The 23,369-nt window shown below is 40.5% G+C and overlaps 2 protein-coding genes across 4 annotated transcripts in view; both read right to left on the bottom strand.

Moving 5' to 3' along the window:
• Positions 1-733, bottom strand: part of blm (BLM RecQ like helicase) — a 57,624-nt gene extending 56,891 nt beyond the window's left edge. Inside the window, exon 1 of one of the 3 annotated variants that reach the window (XM_043677103.1) lies at positions 100-733. The gene's annotated coding sequence lies outside the window, so the exon portion shown is untranslated. The remainder of the gene's footprint in view (positions 1-99) is intronic. The other 2 variants (XM_043677102.1, XM_043677105.1) reach the window with 2 other exon arrangements.
• Positions 734-3,197: 2,464 nt separating this feature from the next.
• The window catches only part of ctsh (cathepsin H), a 39,059-nt gene continuing 18,887 nt past the window's right edge, over positions 3,198-23,369 (bottom strand). Inside the window, exons 4-12 of the mRNA XM_043677101.1 lie at positions 22,223-22,293; positions 18,465-18,569; positions 14,393-14,479; positions 14,237-14,292; positions 13,914-13,995; positions 11,625-11,693; positions 10,447-10,553; positions 7,817-7,942; positions 3,198-6,831 (exon numbers count right to left, since the gene is read on the bottom strand). Coding sequence (XP_043533036.1) covers positions 6,756-6,831; positions 7,817-7,942; positions 10,447-10,553; positions 11,625-11,693; positions 13,914-13,995; positions 14,237-14,292; positions 14,393-14,479; positions 18,465-18,569; positions 22,223-22,293 — 779 coding nt within the window. The 3' untranslated portion in view covers positions 3,198-6,755. The remainder of the gene's footprint in view (positions 6,832-7,816; positions 7,943-10,446; positions 10,554-11,624; positions 11,694-13,913; positions 13,996-14,236; positions 14,293-14,392; positions 14,480-18,464; positions 18,570-22,222; positions 22,294-23,369) is intronic.

Below are 23,369 nucleotides of genomic sequence, written 5' to 3'. Positions count from 1 at the left end.
CTCATCCCTCCTCCCCCACACCAACTCCAGGTCCCGAGCTATCGCCAGGCCACTCTCACTGACCTCAGGCGCCCCCCGTCCCCTCACCCGTCCCCTCACCCTCACCCTCCGCGCTCTCTCTCGCTCCCCTCCGCCGTTCAGTCCCAGGTTGAAATCCCGCGCAAACCCCGCGGCCAACGGCAGGCATCTCCAGGAAGTGGGTCGGAGGTCAAGGATCTACTTCCGCCCGGGGTTGCTATGGTAACGGTTTGAAGGTGCTGCTCATGGGGAAAGGTGTGAAATCCCTGTCCACCTCAGAGCAGGTCCTGGAACATCTCCTGAACACGAAGGACTTGTGGAAATGAGGGAATTATGACCAGAATTTACAGCCAGACACTTCCACAGCCCATGGGGTATTATAATACCCCACCCTCCCCACACCAAAGCTTCATTGGGCAAAACAGATCTTACAAATTGAAAAGCTGCTGGTTATGGTTATGATGTTTACGGACTGGGCACGTCGTCCGCATGGTTGACACGAGACTGCCCGAGCAAGTGCCCTACTCCCAGCTCCCATGGCAGGTGAACCCCAGGTGGACAGAGGAAGCTCTTCAGGGATACCCCCAAGGCCTCACTGGGGAAGTGCGGCATTCCCACAGACACTTGGCAGTCACTTGCCCAAAACCATCCAAAATGGAGGAGAAGCATCCAGGAAGGTGTCGAGTACCTCGAGACTTGCCATCAGGAAATAAATGGAATCCAGACGAAAACAGCAGAAGAAGAGCGCTGCCACACTAACACCCAACCCACCCCTTGCCGTGACCACCACGTGCTCAGGGTGTGGCAGAGCCTGCAGAAGCCACATGGGTCTTTACAGCCACCTCTGACTCACCCTGAGAATACAAGAGAGTCATCCCCTGGAAAGGGACCACCGATGATGATGATTTAATTACACCAAGAACATTTGTGGTAATTAGAAATTTTCAGATTCAACAGGAAAATGTGAGTATAGAGGAAGTTAGATATGAAGTTAATTAGAAAAGAGGACACTTGCACTTCTGCAGCACCTTTTACAGATATCACTGTTACTGGGACCTTCAGCAGCAACTTTGAGGGAGGGCTTTGGAACAGTCGAGCAGAATTGCAGGATAAAAAGATGTTGTTGGAAAGGATGCTGATCATAGAATCCCTACAGTGTGGAAGCAGGCCATTTAGCACATTGAGTCCACACCGACCCTCCAAAGAGCTTCCCACCCAGACCCACCACCCCCAACCCTGAGTAAGCAGTACTCTGCATGTAACTCATTACAGTCAATGGAAACAGACCCTTTTGTCCAATTCATTCATGACAACCAGATATCCAAAATTAATCTAGACCCATTTGCCAGCATTTGGCCCATATCCCTCTCAACCTTTCCTCTTCATATAACCATCCAGATGTTTTTTAATGTTGTAATTGTACCAGCCTTCACCACTTTCTCTGACAGTTCGTTCTATACATGCACCACCTTCTCTGTGAAAAAGTTACCCCTTACATGCCTTTTAAATCTTTCCCCTCTCACCTTAAACCTATGTCATCTCGTTTTGGACTCCCTTGTCTTGGGGAACACCTTGCCTATTTTGGGTTTAACACAAATGTATCCTTAGGGACAGGATTTACATGTATTTGGAAAGACAAGGACTGATTAGGAATAGAGGTAAAAACAATGACTGCAGATGCTGGAAACCAGATTCTGGATCAGTGGTGCTGGAAGAGCACAGCAATTCAGGCAGCATCCGAGGACAGGCAAAATCGACGTTTCGGGCAAAAGCCCTTCATTATTCCTGATGAAGGGCTTTTGCCCCAAACGTCGATTTTGCCTGTCCTCGGATGCTGCCTGAATTGCTGATTAGGAATAGTCAACATGGCTTTATGCGTAGGAAATCATGTCTCACAAACTTGATTTGAGTTTTTTGAAGAAATAACAAAGAGGATTGATGAGGGCAGAGGAGTAGATGTGATCTATATGGACTTCAGTAAGGCATTTGACAAGGTTCCCCATGGGAGACTGGTGAGCAAGGTTAGGTCTCACGGAATACAGAGAGACCTCGCCATTTGGATACAGAACTGGCTCAAAGGTAGAAGACAGAGGATGGGGGTGGAGGGTGTTTTTCAGACTGGGGCCTGTGACCAGTGGAGTGCCACAAGGATCGGTGCTGGGTCCACTATTATTCATCATTTATATAAATGATTTGGATGCAAGCATAAGAGGTATAGTTGTAAGTTTGCAGATGACACCAAAATTGGAGGTGTAGTGGACAGCGAAGAAGGTTACCTCAGATTACCACAGGATCTTGATCAGATGGGCCAGTAGGCCGAGAAGTGACAGAGGAGTTTAATTTAGGCAAATGTGAAGTGCTGCATTTTGAGAAAGCAAATCTTAGCAGGACTTATACACTTAATGGTAAGGTCCTAGAGAATGTTGCTGAACAAAGAGACCTTGGAGTGCAGGTTCATAACTTCTTGAAAGTGGAGTCGCAAGTAGATAGGATAGTGAAGAAGGCGTTGGTATGCTTTCCTTTATTGGTCAGAGTATTGAGTACAGCAGTTGGGAGGTCATGTTGTGGCTGTACAGGACATTGGTTAGGCCACTGTTGGAATATTGCATGCAATTCTGGTCTCCTTCCTATCGGAAAGATGTTGTGAAACTTGAAAGGGTTCAGAAAAGATTTACAAGGATATTGCCAGGGTTGGAGGATTTGAGCTATAGGGAGAGGCTGAATAGGGTGGGGCTGTTTTCCCTGGAACGTCGGAGGCTGAGTAACCTTCTAGAGGTTTATAAAATCATGGAGGGGCATGGATAGGATAAATAGACAAAGTCTTTTCTCTGGGGTGGTTGAGTCCAGAACTAGAGGGCATAGATTTAGGGTGAGAGGGGAAAGATATAAAAGAAACCTAAGAGGCAACTTTTTCACTCAGAGGTGGTGCATGTATGGAATGAGCTATCAGAGGATGTGGTGGAGGATAGTAGAATTGTAACATTTAAAAGGCATCTGGATGGGTATATGAATAGGAAGGTTTGGAGGGATATGGGCCAGATGCTGGCAGGTGGGTCTAAGTTGGGTTAAGATATCTGGTCGTCATGGACGAATTGGACTGAAGAGTCCGTTTCTGTGCTGTACATCTCTAGGACTCTATAAATGTCAATCTGTACCTTATGCAAGAAAAAGAAAACTCCTTGATGGCAAAAGGACAGAAACTTTATTTCATTTGTGAAAAGCTTAACAGACAACCAAATAAAAATGCAATACAAGAACAGAAATTATATTCTATACTATTCTTGAGCAAATGCTCAACATATTAATTCAGCTTCAGTGAAGAGAGTACCGAGAAGAGTTTAATCATTAAGTGGAGTTAGAAATCTGGAAATTCTATCACCCAAAAAGCTGGTGAGGCTGGATGTCAACTGAAAATTTCAAAACTAAGTTTGATGGATTTTTGTTAGGTAAGGTAATTAAAAGATTACAGAACCTAGCTAAGTAAAATAAAGTTAAATTGTTGATCGGTCGTGTTCTATTTGAAATAACAGGCCAAGTTTGAGGCTGAATAGCCTCTGCCTTTTTCTTATGATCCTAAGTATTTATATGAAAGCACCACAGGTTTTACATTTCCAGCCTAAAGTCATTCAACTCATGTCACTAACATAACCAACCTTCACCAGATGTAAAAGTATCCAGTCTGATTGGTTTCAATTCCAGCCTCCATCAATTTCAGTTCCAAGTGCAACAGCTATAAAACCTACCAGCCTGACTTACAATGCAACATAAAGCAAGAATCTTCTTCAAGTGATTTTTCATCATTTAAAAAAAATTCTTTCTTATGTGAGTAACCCTAGATAATCCAGCATTTATTGACAACTCCTAGTTGTCCTGAAGAAACTGATGGGAAACTGCCTTTGTTGCAGTCCTTGAGGCATAGGCACACCCACAGTGCTTTAGCCAGGGAGATCCAGCAACAGTGAAGAAACTATGGAGTAGTTCCAAATCAGAATGAAGAATGGTTTGAGGGGAATTTTCAAGTTGTGTCGTTCTCATGCATTTGCTGCCCTTGTCCTTCTCAATGGTTGAGGTCACAGTTTTGGAAAATGCTATCAAAGAAAATGCTTGAGGAGCTACCACAGCACATCTTGTACACACCGCTGTCACTATGCGTCAGTGGTGAAGAGAGTAAATGTGGAAAGTTATGGATATGGTACCAATCAAGTGGTCATCTTTGTCCAAGATAGTGTCAAACGTCTTGAGTGTTGTCAGAGCAATACCCTTCAGGCAAAGAGAGTATTTGATGACATTCCTGACTTATACCATGTAGATGAACAAGGCTTTGGGGAGTCAAAGTGAGCAACATGCCACAGAATTCCTGGTCTCTCATCAGTTGCTATAGACTTCATATTTTATGGCTAATCCAGTAAATTATTGGTAACCTCTATGAAGTCAATAGTGGTGGATTCAAAGATTGAACTGCCATAGAACATCAGGGGGTGATGGTTATATTCTCTCAATTGTTGACGTGAGTCATTGCTTGTGTGGTGTGATGTTACTTGCTGCTTATCAGCCCAAGCTGGATGTTGTGCAAATCTTGCAATATGAATACAAGCTGCTTCAGTGTCTGAATGGTACTGAACATTGTGCTGTTATCCACAACTATCCCAACTTGTGATTTAATGACGGAGCGAAAGTTGTCCTTTCTGTTAGGTGTAACTCCAATCAATGGAGAGTTTTTTTTTCCCTTGGAATCCCATTGACATGAGTTTTATTAGGGTTTCTTGGTGCTACATTCAGTCAAATATTGCCTTGATGTCAGGAGCAGTTACTCTCACCTCACCTTTGGAGTTCAGCTCTTTTGGACAGGTTTGGACCAAAGCCAAAGTAAACTTGGTGGAACTAGAACAGAGTGTTCATGTTCAAGTTATCGCTGAACAAATTCCCACTTGACAGCACCGTCAACAGCTCCTTTCATCAATTTGCTCTTGATTGAGAGTAGACTCAGAATGGTAAGTGGCTAGATTAGATCTGTCCTGCTTTTTGTGTACAGGTCATACGCATTCCACATTGCCAGGTAAATGTCAGAGCTGTAGCTGTGCTGGAACAGCTCAGCTGGGGCATGACTATATCTGGAATACAAGTCCTTAGTATTATTACTAAACTGTTATCCCTGATCAAAGACTTTGCAATATCCTGTGCCCTCAGCTGTTTTCTAATATCACATGGAGTGAAGTGAATTGGTTAAGGAGTGGTTTCTGTGATGTTGGGGAAGTCCAGGAGAAGGCTGAGATGGATCATCTGTTCAGTACTTCTGGCTGAAATTGGATGCAAATGCATCAATTTTGCTTTTTGAACTGACGTGCTAGGCTTCCCCAAGCATTGAGGGTGAGGATATTTGTGCAGACCTTCTACCTCTTAGTTGTCTAATTGTCCACTGCCATTCATGATGTGGCAGGACTGCAGACTTAAGATTTGGTCTGTTGGTTATGAAGTTGCTTATCGGAAAGATTTGGAGGGACATGGGCCAGGTGCTGGCAGGTGGGGCTAGATTGGATTGGGATATCTGGTTGGCATGGACGGGTTGGACCGAAGGGTCTGTTTCCATGCTGTACATCTCTATGACTCTGACTGTATAATTGATGATTCTGTTGTTTAGCACACAAACAGTTCTGTGTTGTTGCTTCACCAGGTTGACATCTCATATTTAGGTATGTCTGGTGCTGCTCCTGGCATGCTCTCCTCATTGAATCTAGCCTGATGGTAATGGTAGAGCAGTGTATATGCTGGGCCACAAGGCTGTAGATTGCCATTACCATTTACAATTCATAGTGACATTGTGACTGCACTAAGTTTCTCCATTGCAGTTACTGGCGTTAAAATAAAAGCGGCAGCTTCAGAAAAACCAAGCATTGGAATCTGACAAAAGGCCTGTATCTTAAGATGGCCAAGATGCTTATCCACAGGTCCTGGTTGGATGTGGCCTTATAGAGGATGATGTTCACTTTGACTGCCTGTCTCTCTTTTGTGACATGGTCCCTACTCAGGGAGGATGGAGAGAAATTTGCGTGATTTAGAATTATGTTTATTGTCAGAGACAGAGAGACACAGAGGTCTTGTTTTCTCTTTTCCAGTCATGATGAAGATCTGAATCTGGAACTTTAAGCTATCTTTGCTCTTTTTTGATGTTGGTGAGACTTCACTGTGTTTTAAGCATACTTTGCATTTGTTTCAGATTTGCAGCATTGAGATTTTTTAATTAAGGCTCTGGCTTCTATTGAAGTTTTGCAACTGAATTCAGATAGCTGTGTAAAGCTCATTGGCAAAAATATCTTATTTTAATCTCAAACTCTAGCTAAAATGATCAATTTGAGTATCAATCATAGGTTTTTAATCACTCATTCAGGAATCCAGTCAGCACTTATTTGAAAAATTCATTCATTTGCCACAGAAGTGATCCTTTTTATAAATATTACATTTATTCCAAGCTGAAATTTGACACTAATTTGAATGGATTTAATGTAGTGAGCTTTTAAAATTGGTCATTAGAAATCATTTTATGCTTGGAGAAATAAAAAAGAAGTATAGTCAGAATTATTAAACCTCAGTGCAATTTGGATTAAGAAGCAGTTTGGAAAATAGATATTTTTAAGTAGTAATCAACATTGTAAATATTTCCCCTTGTAGGACTTCAGCCAAGCTATTTAGTAATATCTCATCCGAAGAGGATTCCTTAGCACCTGAGCAACTCTGACACCTCAAAGCAAGGGGATGGGGTAGGAAGCACATGCTGCCAAGCCACACATGTTCTTTCCTCGTTCAATGTAGAAATATCTACAAAAAAAAAAGAAAAATATTGTATTTTGTTAGCATCTTTTACAACCTCAGGATGTCCCAAAGTCATTAATGCAGAAAAATGACTGTCAGCTTTATTTATGGTAATTAAACTAGCTTCCATGGACAACAGGATGTACAGACATCAGTTGGTGAAAAGGTTTGAAAAAGTAAGTATGTTTCAGGGTTAATGTTACAGTGACATATTTTTTCAGGCATTGAGTAGCTTTGTTACTATAAGCCCTGGGGGATTGAGTAAGTCTGGCCTTAGCATGGCCAACACTTGTATGATGACTTGAGGCCCTCAAAATTCACTCAACCAAAAAGGTAGTTCAGCTCCTATGCACATTAATTGTTAGATACAAAATAGGTTTATCTGAAACTAATCGCGTGCTGATGTGTCAAGAGCATTATACAGAATAATCCCAACAAATAACCTGTTCAGTCAATTTCACATATTCCTATTCTGCCTGTAACAAAGACACATCCAGGCTGCAGATGTTATGTGTTTACATGAAGTGTGAGAGATTTCATTATTTTGAAGGGGCTTCGCTTCCACTCTTGGTTCCACTACTATGACATTAATATATATTTGGAATTGTGGAACATGGGAATATTTTAAAGAAGTGGGGTTCAGCGTAAAATCAGCTGCAAATCGGGGGGGCGGGGGGGGCATATTGTCAACTGCTACTTTGTGTGTCTTTATGTAAGTGGTTAAATAAACACTGAAATTTTCACTTAAAATTAACATAATGTGGTGTATCTTTTTACTTAAATTTCAGCACATAGGGCAACAGAAGAGAGGATATCCCAACACACTAAATATTGACCTGGAGAACTCTCTGACTTCATGGCTCAGCTCAAACTCACTCAACAAACCAAGCCATTGGAATGCTTATTATTTTACACACTAAAAAGGCATTCTAAAATGTACATACTTGGTCTTAAAAAAAAACACTATCAATTTGAACAAAATGTTACAGACCCATCAATTCCCCAGGAAGTACTCCAGGAATTCTTCACAATCCAGTACTTTGTCCCATTGGACACTCCATAGCCCACAGCCAGCACAGCATGATTCACTTTATCCGGTGTAGAACTGCAGTTTGGGCTGTGGAAGAATTATGCTTAGTAAATCATATGTTCCGATTGCTATTTAATAAATCAAAATCCTTGTATTTATGTGCAACTTATTATAAAATTGCAGAAAGAACAATTTAAAAAAGGACAGAAGGTATTTTCTAAATAGTGAAAAGTTAGAAAGGTCCACAAAGATTTGGCAGTCAAGATATACAGATCATTAAATGCTCATGCTCTAATAGACCAACAAATTGCTACACATTATACTCAGAGGACAAAACCATCAGGGGTAGGAGTCATGTTTCAGATGTTCAAAACCCTGGTTAAACAACACTAGGAGCTATTGTTACCAGTTCTGGTTATTGCACCTTAGGGAGAATACACTTTGAAGAAAATGTAGCATTGATTAAATGAAGAAAGGTTCCATAAACCAGTGTTCTCTCTTCCATAATTTAGAAGGTTAAGAGTTAATTTGTTTGAAATTTAAGATATTCGAGGGAATTGATGGGGTAGATGTACAGAATATTTTTCTGCTGTTTGGGAAGTCGAGAGAACTAGTGGATATCATTGACATTAGAGCCAGACCTTTCAGGAGTAAAAGTTGAAGACATTTCTACATGCAAAGGGTCGTCAAAGTTTGCATCTCCCTTCTGTAAATAGTAACAGATGTAGGGATCAATTATTAAATTTAAAACAGTTTAACAACTTTTTGTTAACCAAAGTAATGAAGGGATGTTGGCTAGAGATGTGTAGAAATTAGATCATAGATCAGCCACTGAATGTTAGAACACGCTCAAGGGACTGAATAGTCTATCCTGTTCCTAAGGCCTGATAGGACAAGCAACGAGCAGATACTCCACAGTGAAGGAACATGTCAGGGTAGGGTCTCCTAGGATTTTCCAAAGAACGCCATACAATGGGCTTTCTGATTGACCCATTGAACCTGTTAGGTGCAGAGATTTTGCCACAGCTTCAGCAAAAGCCTCAAAAATGATTATCTTGAAGGAGTTCAGTAACAAGGCAAAGATGGCCTGGCAGATCCATCACATGCTGCCACTTTTCCAGCTGCTTTACGACTGTGAAGCTGTCTTTGGACTGTACCCTCTATGGTGCAACAAAATGTCAGCAAGACACTAGCATTGACATAGAACCTTTCATAACTTAAGGAAGTCCTAATACACTTTTTAGAATCAAGAAAATACTTTTCAAGTGCAGTCATTGTTGTAATAAATGAAACAACTTATGCACACAGTAAGGTTCCACAAGCAATGCAGTAATAACCAGACAACCTGTTTTAATGGTAAAGATTATGGTATAAATATTATCCATGACAATTTACCCTGCTTTATTTCAAAAAGGGCCCCCAAGACTTTTTCCAATATCTGAGAGGGCAAAGAGGGCCCCAATTTAATGTTCCACCTGAATCATTTGTTCCAGCATTGCTTCAGGACTGCACTGAGAGGGTCAGCCCAAATTATCTGCTCAAGTCTCTGGAGTGGGACTTGAACTCATAGCTTCCTGACTCAGTCAAGCGAGCTACCCAACAAATCATCGCTGACACCATGATTCAACCTCAGTCAGAGTGAGCACTGTACGCAGGCCATACTGCACTAACAGCCTTGTTACCTGCATCTTGGAATAAGGGTCTTTTACACAGTTGAGTCCCACTCCATTACACTTGTGTTCCTGGAAGATTTGGTACTACAACTTTAAACTTCCTTATCGTTTTCAGGAGAGGTCATGAGTACAAGCTCTAATTATACCAAGTATTCCATCTAGCCCTTGTTCCAGTTCATTAGTGGAGTGAACCACAGCTGTGTGTTGGTGTGTGAATCACAAGGTTATAAGTTACCATCTTTGCCCATGATGAATGGAGGCAAGAGTTCTCATGTCAGAAATCTGGGTGGGCAGGTGTTTTGGGAGTGGTGTGTTTTATTTGAAGGAAATGATAGCTAGTCCATCACAGCGAGCTAGTTTTCCTCATAGGTAGTTTGGAGTCAGGCTTCAAAGCAGGACCATGCTATTGAAACTTAGAGCACTGTTTGATATACATCATGGGAAGAATGTTGCCCATGGGCTGTTAGAGGACATTGTAAACACCTTTCAGTTGAGATGTTAAACCAAAGTCTTGTCTAGCCTATAAAATGATCTAATCCCATGGCCACTATTCTGAAGAAGAATATTGGAGACCTCCAAGTATCCTGGGCCGATATTCATGCCTCATCCAATATCATTTTAAAAAATTCTGATCATTTTCACAATACTGATTGTGGGAACTACAATGACATGATAAAAATACTTCAGTTCTAGCGTGTGTATTATCTTACCCCTCCCGCTCTCCAACATGGAGAAGCTCAATTGCATTCTCATCCCAAACAGGCCTTTTTTAAAAAAATCTAAATCTGGAGTATAAAAATGTTAATTTTTCAATTTTTTTCATCATACGTTGACATTGCTGCTAAGGCTAACATTTATTGCCCATTACACATTGCTCGTGGTGGTGTTGAACTGCCATCTTAAAAATTGAGCACTTACTTGGAATAGACACCTTCTCTGTAAAGTAAAAAGTCATCAGTCACTTGAAAAGCAAAACTGACTGGGTTCAGTCTTGCCACAGCATCCACCATGCCATCTTCATCATACTACAGAACAAACAATGTTAGGTCAACATATTTTCTCAGGGTGAGCAATGAGTGCAGCATTCTTAGTTTGTTATAGACTCAACTCTAAATTGCAATTTAATTGGTTCTAATCCATTCCAAATAAAATAATGAAATTTAATCCAATTTGGATTTGATTCAGTTTTTATAACTTATTTCTACGTTTTGTTGGATGTGGGGATCACTGACAGAACCAACATTCATTGCCTATTAGAGTCATAGAGCTGTACAGCAAGGAAACAAACCCTTCGGTCCAACTTTGTCCATGCTGACCACATATCCGAACCTAATCTAGTCCCACCTGCCAGCACTTGGCCCATATCCCTCTTAAACCTTTCCTATTCATATATCCATCCAAATGCCTTTTAAAATGTTGTAATTGTACCAACCTCCACCACTTCCTCTGGCAGCTCATTCCATACACATACCACCCTCTGCATGAAAAAGTTGCCCCTTAAGTCCCTTTTAAATTTTTCCCCTCTCACCCTAAACCTGTTGGGCCGAAGGGCCTGTTTCCACACTGTAAGTAATCTAATCTAAACCTATGCCCTCTAGTTCTGGATTCCCCCACCCCAGGGAAAAGACCTTGTCTATTTTATCCGTGCCCCTCATGATTTTATAAACCTCTGTAAGGTCACCCCTCCTTAACTGGTCTTGAACGGAGTGGCTTGTAAGGCAATTCAGAGGACAGTGAAGAGTCAACCACATGGCTGTGGTCTGGAATCCCATATACGCTAAACTGATAAGGATCATAAACTTAACATGAACCTGATGTTTATGCTTTATAGCAATCAATAATAGCTTTATGGTCACAATTACTGACATTAGCTTTCAATTCCAGATTTTTAATAAATGTCCACTAGCATAATTTGAACACATGTCAACAAGGGATTGTTTGGGCCTCTAGATTACTAGTTCGGAGATGTTGTCACTATGCCACCATTTCCCCTGGTACATAACTTAGAAAAAAACAGAACAAAAGTGGCTGGGGAACATCAAACAAGCAATACAATGCCAGGTTATGATATGATTACTGGAAGATCTGTAACCTACCTGAGTGATATTGACTATATCCTTGACAAATGCAGCAGCTTTGCTCCGCTCAAATCTACAAGTTCCATCCTATGAGAAAGACAAAAAACAAAATTTTCATAACATGACCATTAATTGTTGCACAATCACATACTTATTTGCCTGTTGCTGGCCACAAATATCAGGCAAATAAGTATCATGAGCGTGCAAATATGCACAGCATTCCAGTTGAGGTGAATCGCAACCTCTTTACATCCATACCTCTATGCGTACTGAAGAACTGCTGTCTAACAATTAGAAACAGGAATTCTTAGCTTTTAACCTTCATTTAGCATATAGGCACAAAGAAGCTTATCGTTGGCCCTGAATGAGGTCAGCAAAATTCTGTATATGCTGGAGATTGGAAATGTAAACAAAAACAATGCTGGAGAAACTCAGCAAGCATTGCCATATCTAGAGAACGAAGAAGAGTACAGCACAGGAACAGACCCTTCAGCCTACCAAGACTGTGCCAACACATGATACCTTTCTAAACCTAAAGCCTTCTACCTCTACGCTGTCCATATCATCTATTGCCTGCCTATTCACATAGTTGTCAGGATGCATCTTAAATGTTGATATTGTGTCTGCCTCCACCACCTGGTCTCACTCCAGGCACTTACCATCCCCGATAAAATAAAACTTGCCTCTCACATCTTCCTTGAATTTAGCCCCTTTTACGTTAAGGTTATGTTGCCAATAATTGACAATTCTAACCTGGGAAGATGACTCCAACTCTGTGCCTTTCCTTCTGTAAACTTTTATTAGAGCACCCTTCAATGTTCAAGTGAAAACAGACCAAGTTTATCCAATTTCTCCTCATAGCTAATACCCTCCAAACTAGACAACATTCTGGTAAACAGTTTTTGCACCTTCTCCAATGCCTCTACATCCTTCTGGTAGTGTGGCAACCAGAGCTGTACACAATATTCCAAATGTGGCCTTTATAAGGCCTACCTGCAACATGAATTCTAATTTTTAAATCTATGATGAAAACACATGTAATGTTTCAAGTTCACAGGTGTGATAGAAATCTGGGAATCTTCTTAGTCCCATAAGTCCTGCCACTGACAGGAAAGGCATCAGGAAACGTACATTTGATTCACATGGCACTGTACATGGAAGTGCTTCTAATGCCTTTCTGGTCAGTACCTAGAGTTTAGATCTCGTTAAAAATATTCAGAGTGATGCTACAAATTGTCATAGTTTAGGTATCTAGCTTGTACACTACTGATTTTAAACATTTGCTGTCAATCTCCTGATTGACCCTCAGACATTCAGAGAGATTAGGGTCAACTTTAGACTAGATCCAGTGTATTAAATTTTTGTGCAGGGATCTTCTGCACAACTTGCAAGGCACAACTGGTATATAATGGCTCTTCATCCCATGGGCATGATTTTGTGTCCCACCTTGGGACGTGATTTTCTCAAATATTTTTAATATTCATTTTTACTGAACAAGCATCCTTAAATTTATTACAATTAATTCTCCACATTGAGAATCTCATTCACTGGAACATCCCAACGATATATTTCAATTTACTGAATTATCACAGTTGTGAATGAAAGGTTAATATAAGAACATGTATTTGGTTAAGGACTTTACAACCTAAAAATTAGTAAATTGATGTTTATTTTTAGTCTGTAATAAGCCAACTGGTTTATTTTAATGTTGACAGGTGATACTTTGATACCTCCATGGAGACTGCAGCTGAGCGTGTAAAGTTGTTCCCACAAATCTAAACAGCTTATTGGGAATTAAAGCCCTCCTCTTCTTAAAATATCTGCCAGAGTCATTCCATGTCTCCCTTAATCTTCCTCACACATGGCCTGTACTTTGTATTCATGTTGTAATATGCCTCTCATATTTAGCTGAGTTTGCAGTAAGAAAATTAAAGGCAAATTATGTTATATTAACATAAGGAATTAGTAATCCTGGTAGGTTTGTGTGCTGATTGTACCAGAAGGTGGAAGTCGCTTCAATATTGAGTCAACCTCAAACACATTGAATGTGTGTGTGCATAAGCAGTTCAGGCCAGTGTTTTGAATTTTATTTGCATATTTTCCATTCTGTCACTAATTTAGACAAAAGTAGGAATTGCTCCCAACAGGTCAGGGTCCGGTTCATTGTCTGTGTTCCCTGTAAGTCATCATTTTGAACTGTTTTGTTATCTGCTCATAATTTGAAAGCCTTGTGATAAAAGCATTGCACCATGAAGTGAGACACTCTTATTGGACAGTTAAAAACAGTTAGAAACAGTGAAGTCAGACCTTTCCTTCATAAGGGTAATCCTGCTCCCTTTCCAGTCCATTGTTGTACTTAATATATTCAAAGGCTTGACTTGGCAGTCCTCTAAAAAGATGTAAACAAAATAATGGAAAATGGAAAATAAACACAAGAATGGAGCAGTTATTTTAGAATGTCAAAAGCATTACATTGTTTAAAGCAGAGTTTATTAACTACGGATAATCTCCTCTGGTGTGGAGGAGAATGCAAGGTAAGGAAAAATGAAGGTTATTCTATTAATCTCTTAGAAATTTTGCTCCTAATGGTCTGCTCATCTTCCGATGAAAACTACCACTGAATCACTCACCCTGCACATCCATGGTTTTTAAAATTCTGTGCACAGTCCACAAGTTGTTGTTCTGCCTACAGAAAGATTAAAAATATCAACATTTCTGACTGTTAAAACAGATACATAATAACACTTACCATTCCAAAGGTTAGCAAAGTTTTGTCTGGCACTCACCAGTGAGACAAGTTTTCCTGATTTTATTGCAATCACAGATTCTAAACATCCAGTGGTGGAAAAGGTCCAGCAGCTTCCACAGCCACCCTGTACAGAATAAAATCCACTATGAGCAATTCCAAGCTTAAGGAACTTTAGTCACCCAAGCTAGGCTTCAGGAGTTGGGGTTGATTTACTTTGGCTTTTCTAATTCCCTTTACTTCCACTGGTGCCTGGGTGTACAGCTGTTTGGGTACCAGTCTGTGGAACTCACTCCCTAAATCTCTCTGCCTCTCTTCTTTCCTTCTTTCAGATGCTCCTTAAAACTTTTGATCGAATATTTGGCCACCAGCCATAATATCTCCTTTGATTCAATGTCCTTTTTCTCACTTTGTGATCGATTAATTTGTGAAAGACAACATCTCAATACTATTGTTAGAGCAAAGTAGAGACAGTGGTGTTCCCTGCAAGATGCATTGCTGTATAGTAACAAGAGTTCCAAAGCAGTCTGTGCCAAGTCAGTTCCTTTAAGTTAAAACATGTGCCACTATGCAATACAATTTAAAGCTCTCAGTTCAGAACAGCATTCTCGCTCTCTCTCAAAAGTACAGTACATGCCTTCAACTTCATAACTGATGACATGGACTTAAATAAATTACTCACTCAAAACAAAATTGGTGGGAATGTTACCTGCTATTGATATGTGAAAACAATTAAAGTATTAAAGTAACAATTATTGTAGTAATCGATCAGTAGGAACTCAGTGTTAAAAAGAGAATTGGCAGTGGGGGGGGGGGGGGCAAATGAGGGAATGAGAATGCTGAAGGAGCAGGAATAGGATATTGGGTAACTCTTCCTTTGAGTGTCAGTATGCCTGTGGAAAATATTGCCGATTAATTCTAGTGGGATCTGGACCAGTTCCTGATTGGTATAGAGATCAGAACATATTGAAGGTCAGTATCTTCATAGAGAAGACTTGATCCATGTGATCTCCTAGGCTTTGATTTCCTGTGGGGCTCAAAGAAGTCAGAGGGTTTTTTTTTTCTCCCTTATTATCCTGACGTTTTTGTCTCTCCTGAGAGATCAATGCTGTCGAAGGGATGAGAAGATCAGTCACAATACTTTGGTTTGCATGAATATGGGACAGGTTTGTACATTCAAATGTCTGTATATCTGGGAAAACACAATCAAGTTCAACTCATTTCCTCTCAATCACTGTGGCGTAGCCCAAGGATTACTTTTTAGTATTGGCACATAAACTGGCACCACAGGCTAGAGAGATTGAACAGCCTCCAGTTCCTGCAACCTCATAACCCCAGATTCACAGGTACCAGTGCAATAATTAATAAGCATTCTCGAAAACCTACATTTCCAACTGCTCGTGCTAGGCTATTCAAGGTATTTGGTACTTTGTCAATGCATCAGGTCAGGTAGGTAACAATTAACTACAACGCTTATGTTGGGATGCAAAGAGGGACAAAAAAAACCAGAAGGAATGGAGTGATTCAGCATACTCAAGACCCCCTCCTCACAGAGTACTTTGAAGGAGTCATCTCTGCTCACTGGATTTTGCTGGAGAAATAGTTCTGTTTTTATCAGAGGATATTACAGTATTTTCAGTGATGAGCTTTGTTTGCTAGGGTTCATGGAGACTGTTTTTAAATTGATACTTTAGACTGTTTGCTGTACTATTGTGCTGAAACAAACTATTTTGAGTGAATAGAATTGGCTTGTTATAAAATAGACTGCTACAAATTCTGATTTGCCCCAGTGCCCTCCAACTCACAGGATGCTACAGTGCTGTCTGTAGCTTTTAAATCTCCAACATTGGGCCAAAATTTAACTCTTATCCAATGCAATGGTTTTTAACTAAATTAAAATCATGCCCATTATTTCTACTTCTATCTTTTTAGATATAGCCTGACCTACTTAGAAATTGTTCATTTTTATTTCACTTTTCCAGTATCTGCAGACTTTGCTTTCCATTGGATTGCTATTCCTTGTGCTTGGTGGAGTAGCTATTGTTATGGCTCACTAAGGTAGCACACTGAAAAATCAAGCCTCACTATTCCTGGAGTTGTCACATAAGTCAAAACTTTTATAAAATGACACAAAGTTCCCCGATTTACCTGCCGTTCAGACCCAGACTGAGAGCATAGACTAGGTTTCTATACTGACCAAGAATTGTAATAAATAAGTAATTAGCTTCTAGCTACATAAAACATAATGACATAGCATAACTAAATAAAACTCCAATCCTCTTATATACCTCCCCCCCGACCCATTACACACACAAAGACTGAGTAAAATGCATTATGGACAGAAGGAAAAGACTGGAAACACAGTTCAATAATACTTATTCCCAGGTTATGTCTGGAGAGTATCTTTCCTACTGTTCTTCTGGCTTATACATTACATGGTTATCTTTCTCTAATTGCTTCCATTAGTTGGTAAGAGACACAATTGACCAATTCACTCAAAAAGTCTTTGCTTATGTTATGAATATGTGGCTGTTCTGTAGCTTTATGAGCATTAAAAGCTAGCAGAACTACCTGACAACACCAAGTGTTCTCAACAAGATACAATGTAATAGGTGGTTCAGCTACTGGGGTAGCTAGAGTAGCTGGTTGCCTGGAGTCAAAAACAGATTCGAATTAGGCCAATCAGTTTAAATTATATCCCAAAAAATACCAAACTCCAATCAAGTTTGAATTTAGTATATTGACAATCTTAAAAGCCAATGACACAATCCAATGCTTTGGGGGTACAAGACTGGAGAAAATTGAAAAGTCGAGAGGAGAACTGTCATGCCATCAGCATGCAGAGACTGCCGGAAAAATACCTCTCTTAAAGGTACCTTTATTGATCCGTAACCTGTGAAGCATAATCCCTAAGAAGAAGACAGCACAGGAAGATCCAAATAGAAGATTCAACAGCTGGCTGGTTTTGAAAACTTTAATTTTTGGTAAATCTTAATCGGCGGGGGGGGGTTAATCAGACTGCTATTATAGAAGGGAAGATAAAAGATAGGTTAGAGGGAGGAGTTGTAAAAGTTGTTAGTTAATTATTCTCTGTTATACTTTAAGAAATAAAGTTGTTAACTTTTACTTTAACTAGTTCTTGGCCTCTCAAATTTTCACACGGGATAAATCTTTTCTGCGTTGCTGGTGTAAATTAAGCAGGAGGGTTAAATTTATAGCTTACAACAAATATTGCAACAGATAAACTGATTTTTTTTTCAGGTTTAGTAAGTTTTGACTACAGAGAACAGAGAGAATGCTACTGAGTTGGGGAGGAACTGAACACATATTCCTACATTTCACTTGTCTTCCTTCAGCTTTTTCACTCCAAGCTGCTCAGTTACTGGAGAACCAATCATACAGTTGTTGTCAGCTAGAACGGTCTCGTCAATGATAACTGTCATAAGCCAACCCCCCGCCAACCCAACCTCCTCTCCCGGCATCTTCCCCTGCAACCGCAATAAATGCAAAACTTGCGCTCATACCTCCCCCCTTACTTCCCTCCAAGGCCCCAAGGGATCCTTCCATATCCGCCACAAATTCACCTGCACCTCCACACACATCATTTATTGCATCCACTGCACCCAATGTGGCCTCCTCTATATTTGGGAGACTGGTCGCCTACTTGCGGAACGTTTCAGAGAACACCTCTGGGACACCCGGACCAACCAACCCAACCACCCCTTGGCTCAACACTCAACAACTTGTCCACTCCACCAAGGACATGCAGGTCCTTGGACTCCTCCATCGCCAGACCATAGCAACACAACGGTTGGAGGAAGAGTGCCTCATCTTTTTATCTTAGCCTGCTGGACACACTTTCCTCATTCCTGAAGAAGGGCTCATGCCCGAAACGTTGATTCTCCTGCTCCTTGGATGCTGCCTGACCTGCTGTGCTTTTCCAGCAACACATTTTCAGCTCTGATCTCCAGCATCTGCAGTCCTCACTTTCTCCTACTTGCTTTTCAAAACTTGCAGTATCCTTGCAAAACACTGGATTTAAAACAGTTCTCATTTTCAGTCCACAGCTGTAAAAAAAAAGGGATCTTACATTACAGGTCAACCAGTTTTACCTGATTCTTCACAGGAGTGATGAAATTTCCTCTTTTTCTCCAGTCTACATTCTCAGGCAGTATATCTGCACTGCTGTAATGGTTCCCTCGTGTTGCTGAACAGTTCTGTTGAGGAAGAGGAGTTTTGAAAAATATTTAAACTGAGAACTACAGTGGTCTGGATTATACTATTCTTCTTCAAATGGGACAGAGCTATAAATTGTCTCATCCTCTTTTCTGGTCAGGATACATCAGGAGAATGATTTGTTGACTGACATGTGGTAAGTGCTCTTAGGAGCAACTTGTCATAGGAACCTGTGAATGAACTCCACAGAGGCCAGTACTCCATCAAGGTCACCCTTTGTTTACACATGGAGATCCCTTAATTCTCTCAGAGCAAACAAGAATTCTAACACTCCTGTTTATATCAGTCAGCTAGGGATCCCTGATTGGAGCTGTTAATCTGGTCCAAATAGGGAATTGATATTCAATGATATCCACCTGGCTGACATTGTTATAATCATTACACCTAGGACCATCCTTCCATCATCTCATTGTCTGCTCCCATTCCCACAACACCTTTCCCTTCCTTGTTACAGTCTAGTGCCTCAAACAATTAGCAAATTGCTTTCACTTTCAGTTTAGTAGACGGTATTCTCTGCTCATTGTGTAATCCAGTACATTGGTTGATCACTTTGCTGAGCATCTGATTGCTTGCCATTTTAATTTGCTGTTTCACGCACATTCTGACCTTTCTGTCTTGTCACTGAACTAATGAAGCTCACTATAAGCTGAAAGATCAACTCCTCCATCTTTTGATTGGGCTATCAATGTCAGAGTTAGAAATGTAGATTCCTTTAAGGCTCAAATGATCAGTTCCAGAGTTGATTGAATTAGGTGATGCCTTTTCTACTCAAGATGAGACAGTGGGGTGAAATGGTCATGTCCCAACCTCTGAGCCAGTACTCCTGGGTTCAAGTCACTCCAGCTCCACAGGTCTTTAATAACAACTCTGAACTGATTGTTTAAAAATACTAAGATGAGACAGTCTGGGGCCTTGTTGTGGCACAATGGTAGTGTCTCTACCCCTAGCCCAGGTTCAAGTCCCATCTGATTAGAAAAATAGATTAATAAAAAGAATAACTGGGGGGGGTTCTCAAAAAAAGAGACAATTTGACTCTTGTGGTGTCCCTATCTCTGAACCAGGAGGCCCAAATTTAAGCTGGAGATGTGTCATAACATGTCTGAACAAGTTGAATAAAATTAGTACAAGAGCTGAGTTCTTCCTCATTGGGTATTGGTTTCTGGACAGGGAAAGATTCCAGAAGGGAAAATAGAGATTGGCTTTTGTACTACACAATGGATTTGCAACAAACTTTTGTAAGTTAATCACTGAAATGTTTGTTGCTGCGAAAGCAAAATAGATGGGTATCGGCATATAAAACCATGAGCTCAATGCCAGATTCAACAATTCCACACCATAGCCACTGTTCCCACTCTGTTGGACCAGCTGGTGGCTGCAAATGGCTCAGCTCATGTCTGTTACAGTGCTCTTAGACTGATCTTTCGATACGGTGAGAAGCAAAGAAAAAATAATCACCGACTTCCTTGCACCTCATTTCTTTCATCACTTAATCACTCCTGCTACCACCTTAACTCAAAGCTTCAATATCTTTCTTTTCTTCCACCTCCCTTTTCCCTGCCACTTTTCTTGTTTAATACCTGTTACATTTTTAACCTTTTCCAGTTCTGTTGAAGTCATCAATTTGAAATAAGTCAACTGGCCATACTGCAATACTCCCCTCCTCATCTTTGACACGACGACTTCAAAATCTTTTAGGACAGGCTAATGCAGCCTAAACATCTTGGAAAGACGGCATCTTGGACAGTTCAAGACTTAGTCAATTACTGCACTGTGAATACCAGCCTGAACAAAGTCCCTTGTGGCTTGATGGCACCACTCAATTAAAAACCTTTGTGCAACTCAGGCAGAGTTTCCCTGCCCAACTATTACACTATAGAGATTATAGAGAGGTTAATTAAGATCAGAAAACATAGTTAAAATTCTTTTTATAGAATGCTGTACAAAGAAATGAAATCCAGTTTAGTAAATATCTGTCAAGACTGTGAAGAATGAATGGTTTCATAAGGTACAAAATGGGTTTTCCCTTTTAACAAAATGGTTAATTTACTTTATTTAAAAATCATGACACGGGCCATCTCATTATCTCACTGAATGGATCAGTGGGTTCCCTCATGTGAACCATCGACTCTGATGTTCTTTCAAAATTTCCGTTAGTTTTAAAGAGCTTGCCACCCATGACAAGGAGACAGAGTCTAAAGTTTGTTTCAGAAGCTACTGATGTTAAACAAACAATTGCCAGGCTTCAAGGCTTTGTTAAATTTGGCTGGTTACTTTAGTTGGAATAAATCAAGATAACTCAGGAATCAGGCAAGAAGCATTGCAGTGTTTAAATGACATTTGAATAAGTTGAAACTTTATTGCTGGAACAGCACAGCAGGTCAGGCAGCATCCAGGGAACAGGAGATTCGACGTTTCGGGCACAGGCCCTTCTCCAGCATCTGCAGACCTCACTTTCTCCTCGACATTTGAATAAGTACAAGAGAGGAACTGTTTGGAGGGATATGGGCCAGGAGCAGGCAGGTCAGTCTAGTTTAGGTCGGGCAGGCAAGAAGCATTGCAGTGTTTAAATGACATTTGAATAAGTACAAGAGAGGAACTGTTTGGAGGGATATGGGCCAGGAGCAGGCAGGTCAGTCTAGTTTAGGTCGGGCTTATGTTCAACACAGATTAATTGGAACGAAGGGTCTGTTTCCATGCTGTATGACTCTATGACTCTAATAGAATGAACCTAAAGCAGAACTAAACTCCAATAAATGATACAAAATACCACACCATTGGGAAATAATAGCCAAATAATATAGAAATAAGACACAGAACACAAACCCTAACGTGTTTGTGAAAGAAGAAAATAACAACTTAAATTCATATAGCACCTTTACACCCTCAAAGTGCACAGTCAATAATACATCTCTGAAGTGTAGTCACTGTTGTCATGTAGAAAACATGCCAGCTAATTTAAGCCTCAAGTTCCCACAAATAGCAATGCCATTTTTCTCTGTGATGTTGATTGAGGCGTAACTGTTGGCCAAGACACACAAAACTACCCTGCTCTTAGATTCATAGAATCCCTACATTGTACAACAGACCATTTGGCCCATCTGTCCCTCCAGAGAGCATCCCTCCCCTATCTATCCCTGCAGTTCCCATGGCTAATCCACACAACCTAACTGCAGCTGAGAAGACAAATAAGACCTCAGCTTGACACATCACCTGTATGTCTGACAGTGCAACACTACCATAGTACTGGCACTGGGAAACTTGCTCACTATTATTTGTTCATGGCTTGAGTGGAACTTGAACCCACAACTTTCTGACTCACAGCATAGAAAGCTAGCGCCTTCTATAACATTTCTAAAGAGAATGATAGAATTTAGAAATTAAGAACACACCAGGAGCTAGGAATAACATGTAGAACATGTTAATTTACATTGGGATCATTGTGTGTTCCCTCCCATTCCAACTTCCTAAGTCTTTCAATTGTTAAGACTTTTACCTTTGGAAATCTATACATTCTCAGCCTTAACCTTTCACTTTTGATGGCTTGAGAAAAACACAGGTAAGGGGTACAAAGGTCCAGCAGGAATAAGATAGTACAAAGTGAGATAGCACATGTTCAGCTGCAAGAAGTGGTTACCTGTGGTTTTTGCATCAAATACAGTGACTGAAATTCACTGAAGGTCAAATCAGAAAACTGGTTGAGTCCCACTATATTAAACAGAATTTACAAAAACAATATTAGATTTGCAAGTTTTCAGAAGATTTGTAACTTAGGTTGAGGTTCTGGATGTAGGTTTGCTCGCTGAGCTGGAAGGTTTGTTTTCAGACGTTTCATCACCATACTTGGTAACGACGTCAGTTAGCCTCCGGGTGAAGCACTCGTGGCATGGCCCACTTTCTATTTATGTGTTTAGGTTTCCTTGGGTCTGTGACATCTTGTTCTGTGGTGATGTCATTTCCTGTTGTTTTATCCATTTACCACTCCCTGAGAAAAGGAACAGGGAATGACATCACCACTGAAATGATATCACCAAACCCAAGGAAACCAAAACACATAAATAGGAAATGGGCCATGCCACCAGTGCTTCATCTGGAGGCTCACTGATGATGTTACCTAGTATGGTGATGAAATGTCTGAAAACAAACCTTCAGTTCAGTGAGTAAACCTACATGCACAATATTAGATTCTTTCAATCCTTGTAACAATGGGTGATCCTGCATTACATTTTATATTTTACAGTAATTATTACAGTGCCAACATTGTGGGATTCAAGGATAACTGATGTTACAGTAAAAGTACTACTTAATGAATGTAACTGACAAACTGTATAGTTAAATCATGCATAAGAGGTACAGTTAGTAAGTTTTCAGATGACACCAAAATTGGAGGTGTAGTGGACAGTGAAGAAGGTTACCTCAGATTACAACAGGATCTTGATCAATGGATTGAGAAAGGCAGATGGAGTTTAATTTCGATAAATGTGAGATGCTGCATTTTGGGAAAGCAAATCTTAGCAGGACGTATACACTTAATGGTTAGGTCCTAGGGAGTGTTGCTGAAAAAAGATACCTTGGAGTGTAGGTTCATAGGTCTTTGTCAGTAGAGTCACAGGTAGATAGGATAGTGAAGATGTTTGGTATGGTCTCCTTTATTGGTCAGAGTATTGAATACAGGAGTTGGGAGGTCATGTTGCAGCTGTACAGGACATTGGTTAGGCCACTGTTGGAATATTGCGTGCAATTCTGGTCTCCTTCCTATCGGAAAGATGTTGTGAAACTTGAAA

This window comes from Chiloscyllium plagiosum, chromosome 36 (genome assembly GCF_004010195.1).
Source record: "Chiloscyllium plagiosum isolate BGI_BamShark_2017 chromosome 36, ASM401019v2, whole genome shotgun sequence".
In the NCBI taxonomy this organism is placed as follows: Eukaryota; Metazoa; Chordata; class Chondrichthyes; order Orectolobiformes; family Hemiscylliidae; genus Chiloscyllium; species Chiloscyllium plagiosum.
Note: the sequence above shows the minus strand (reverse complement) of the source record. Positions and strands in the feature narration are given on the sequence as shown.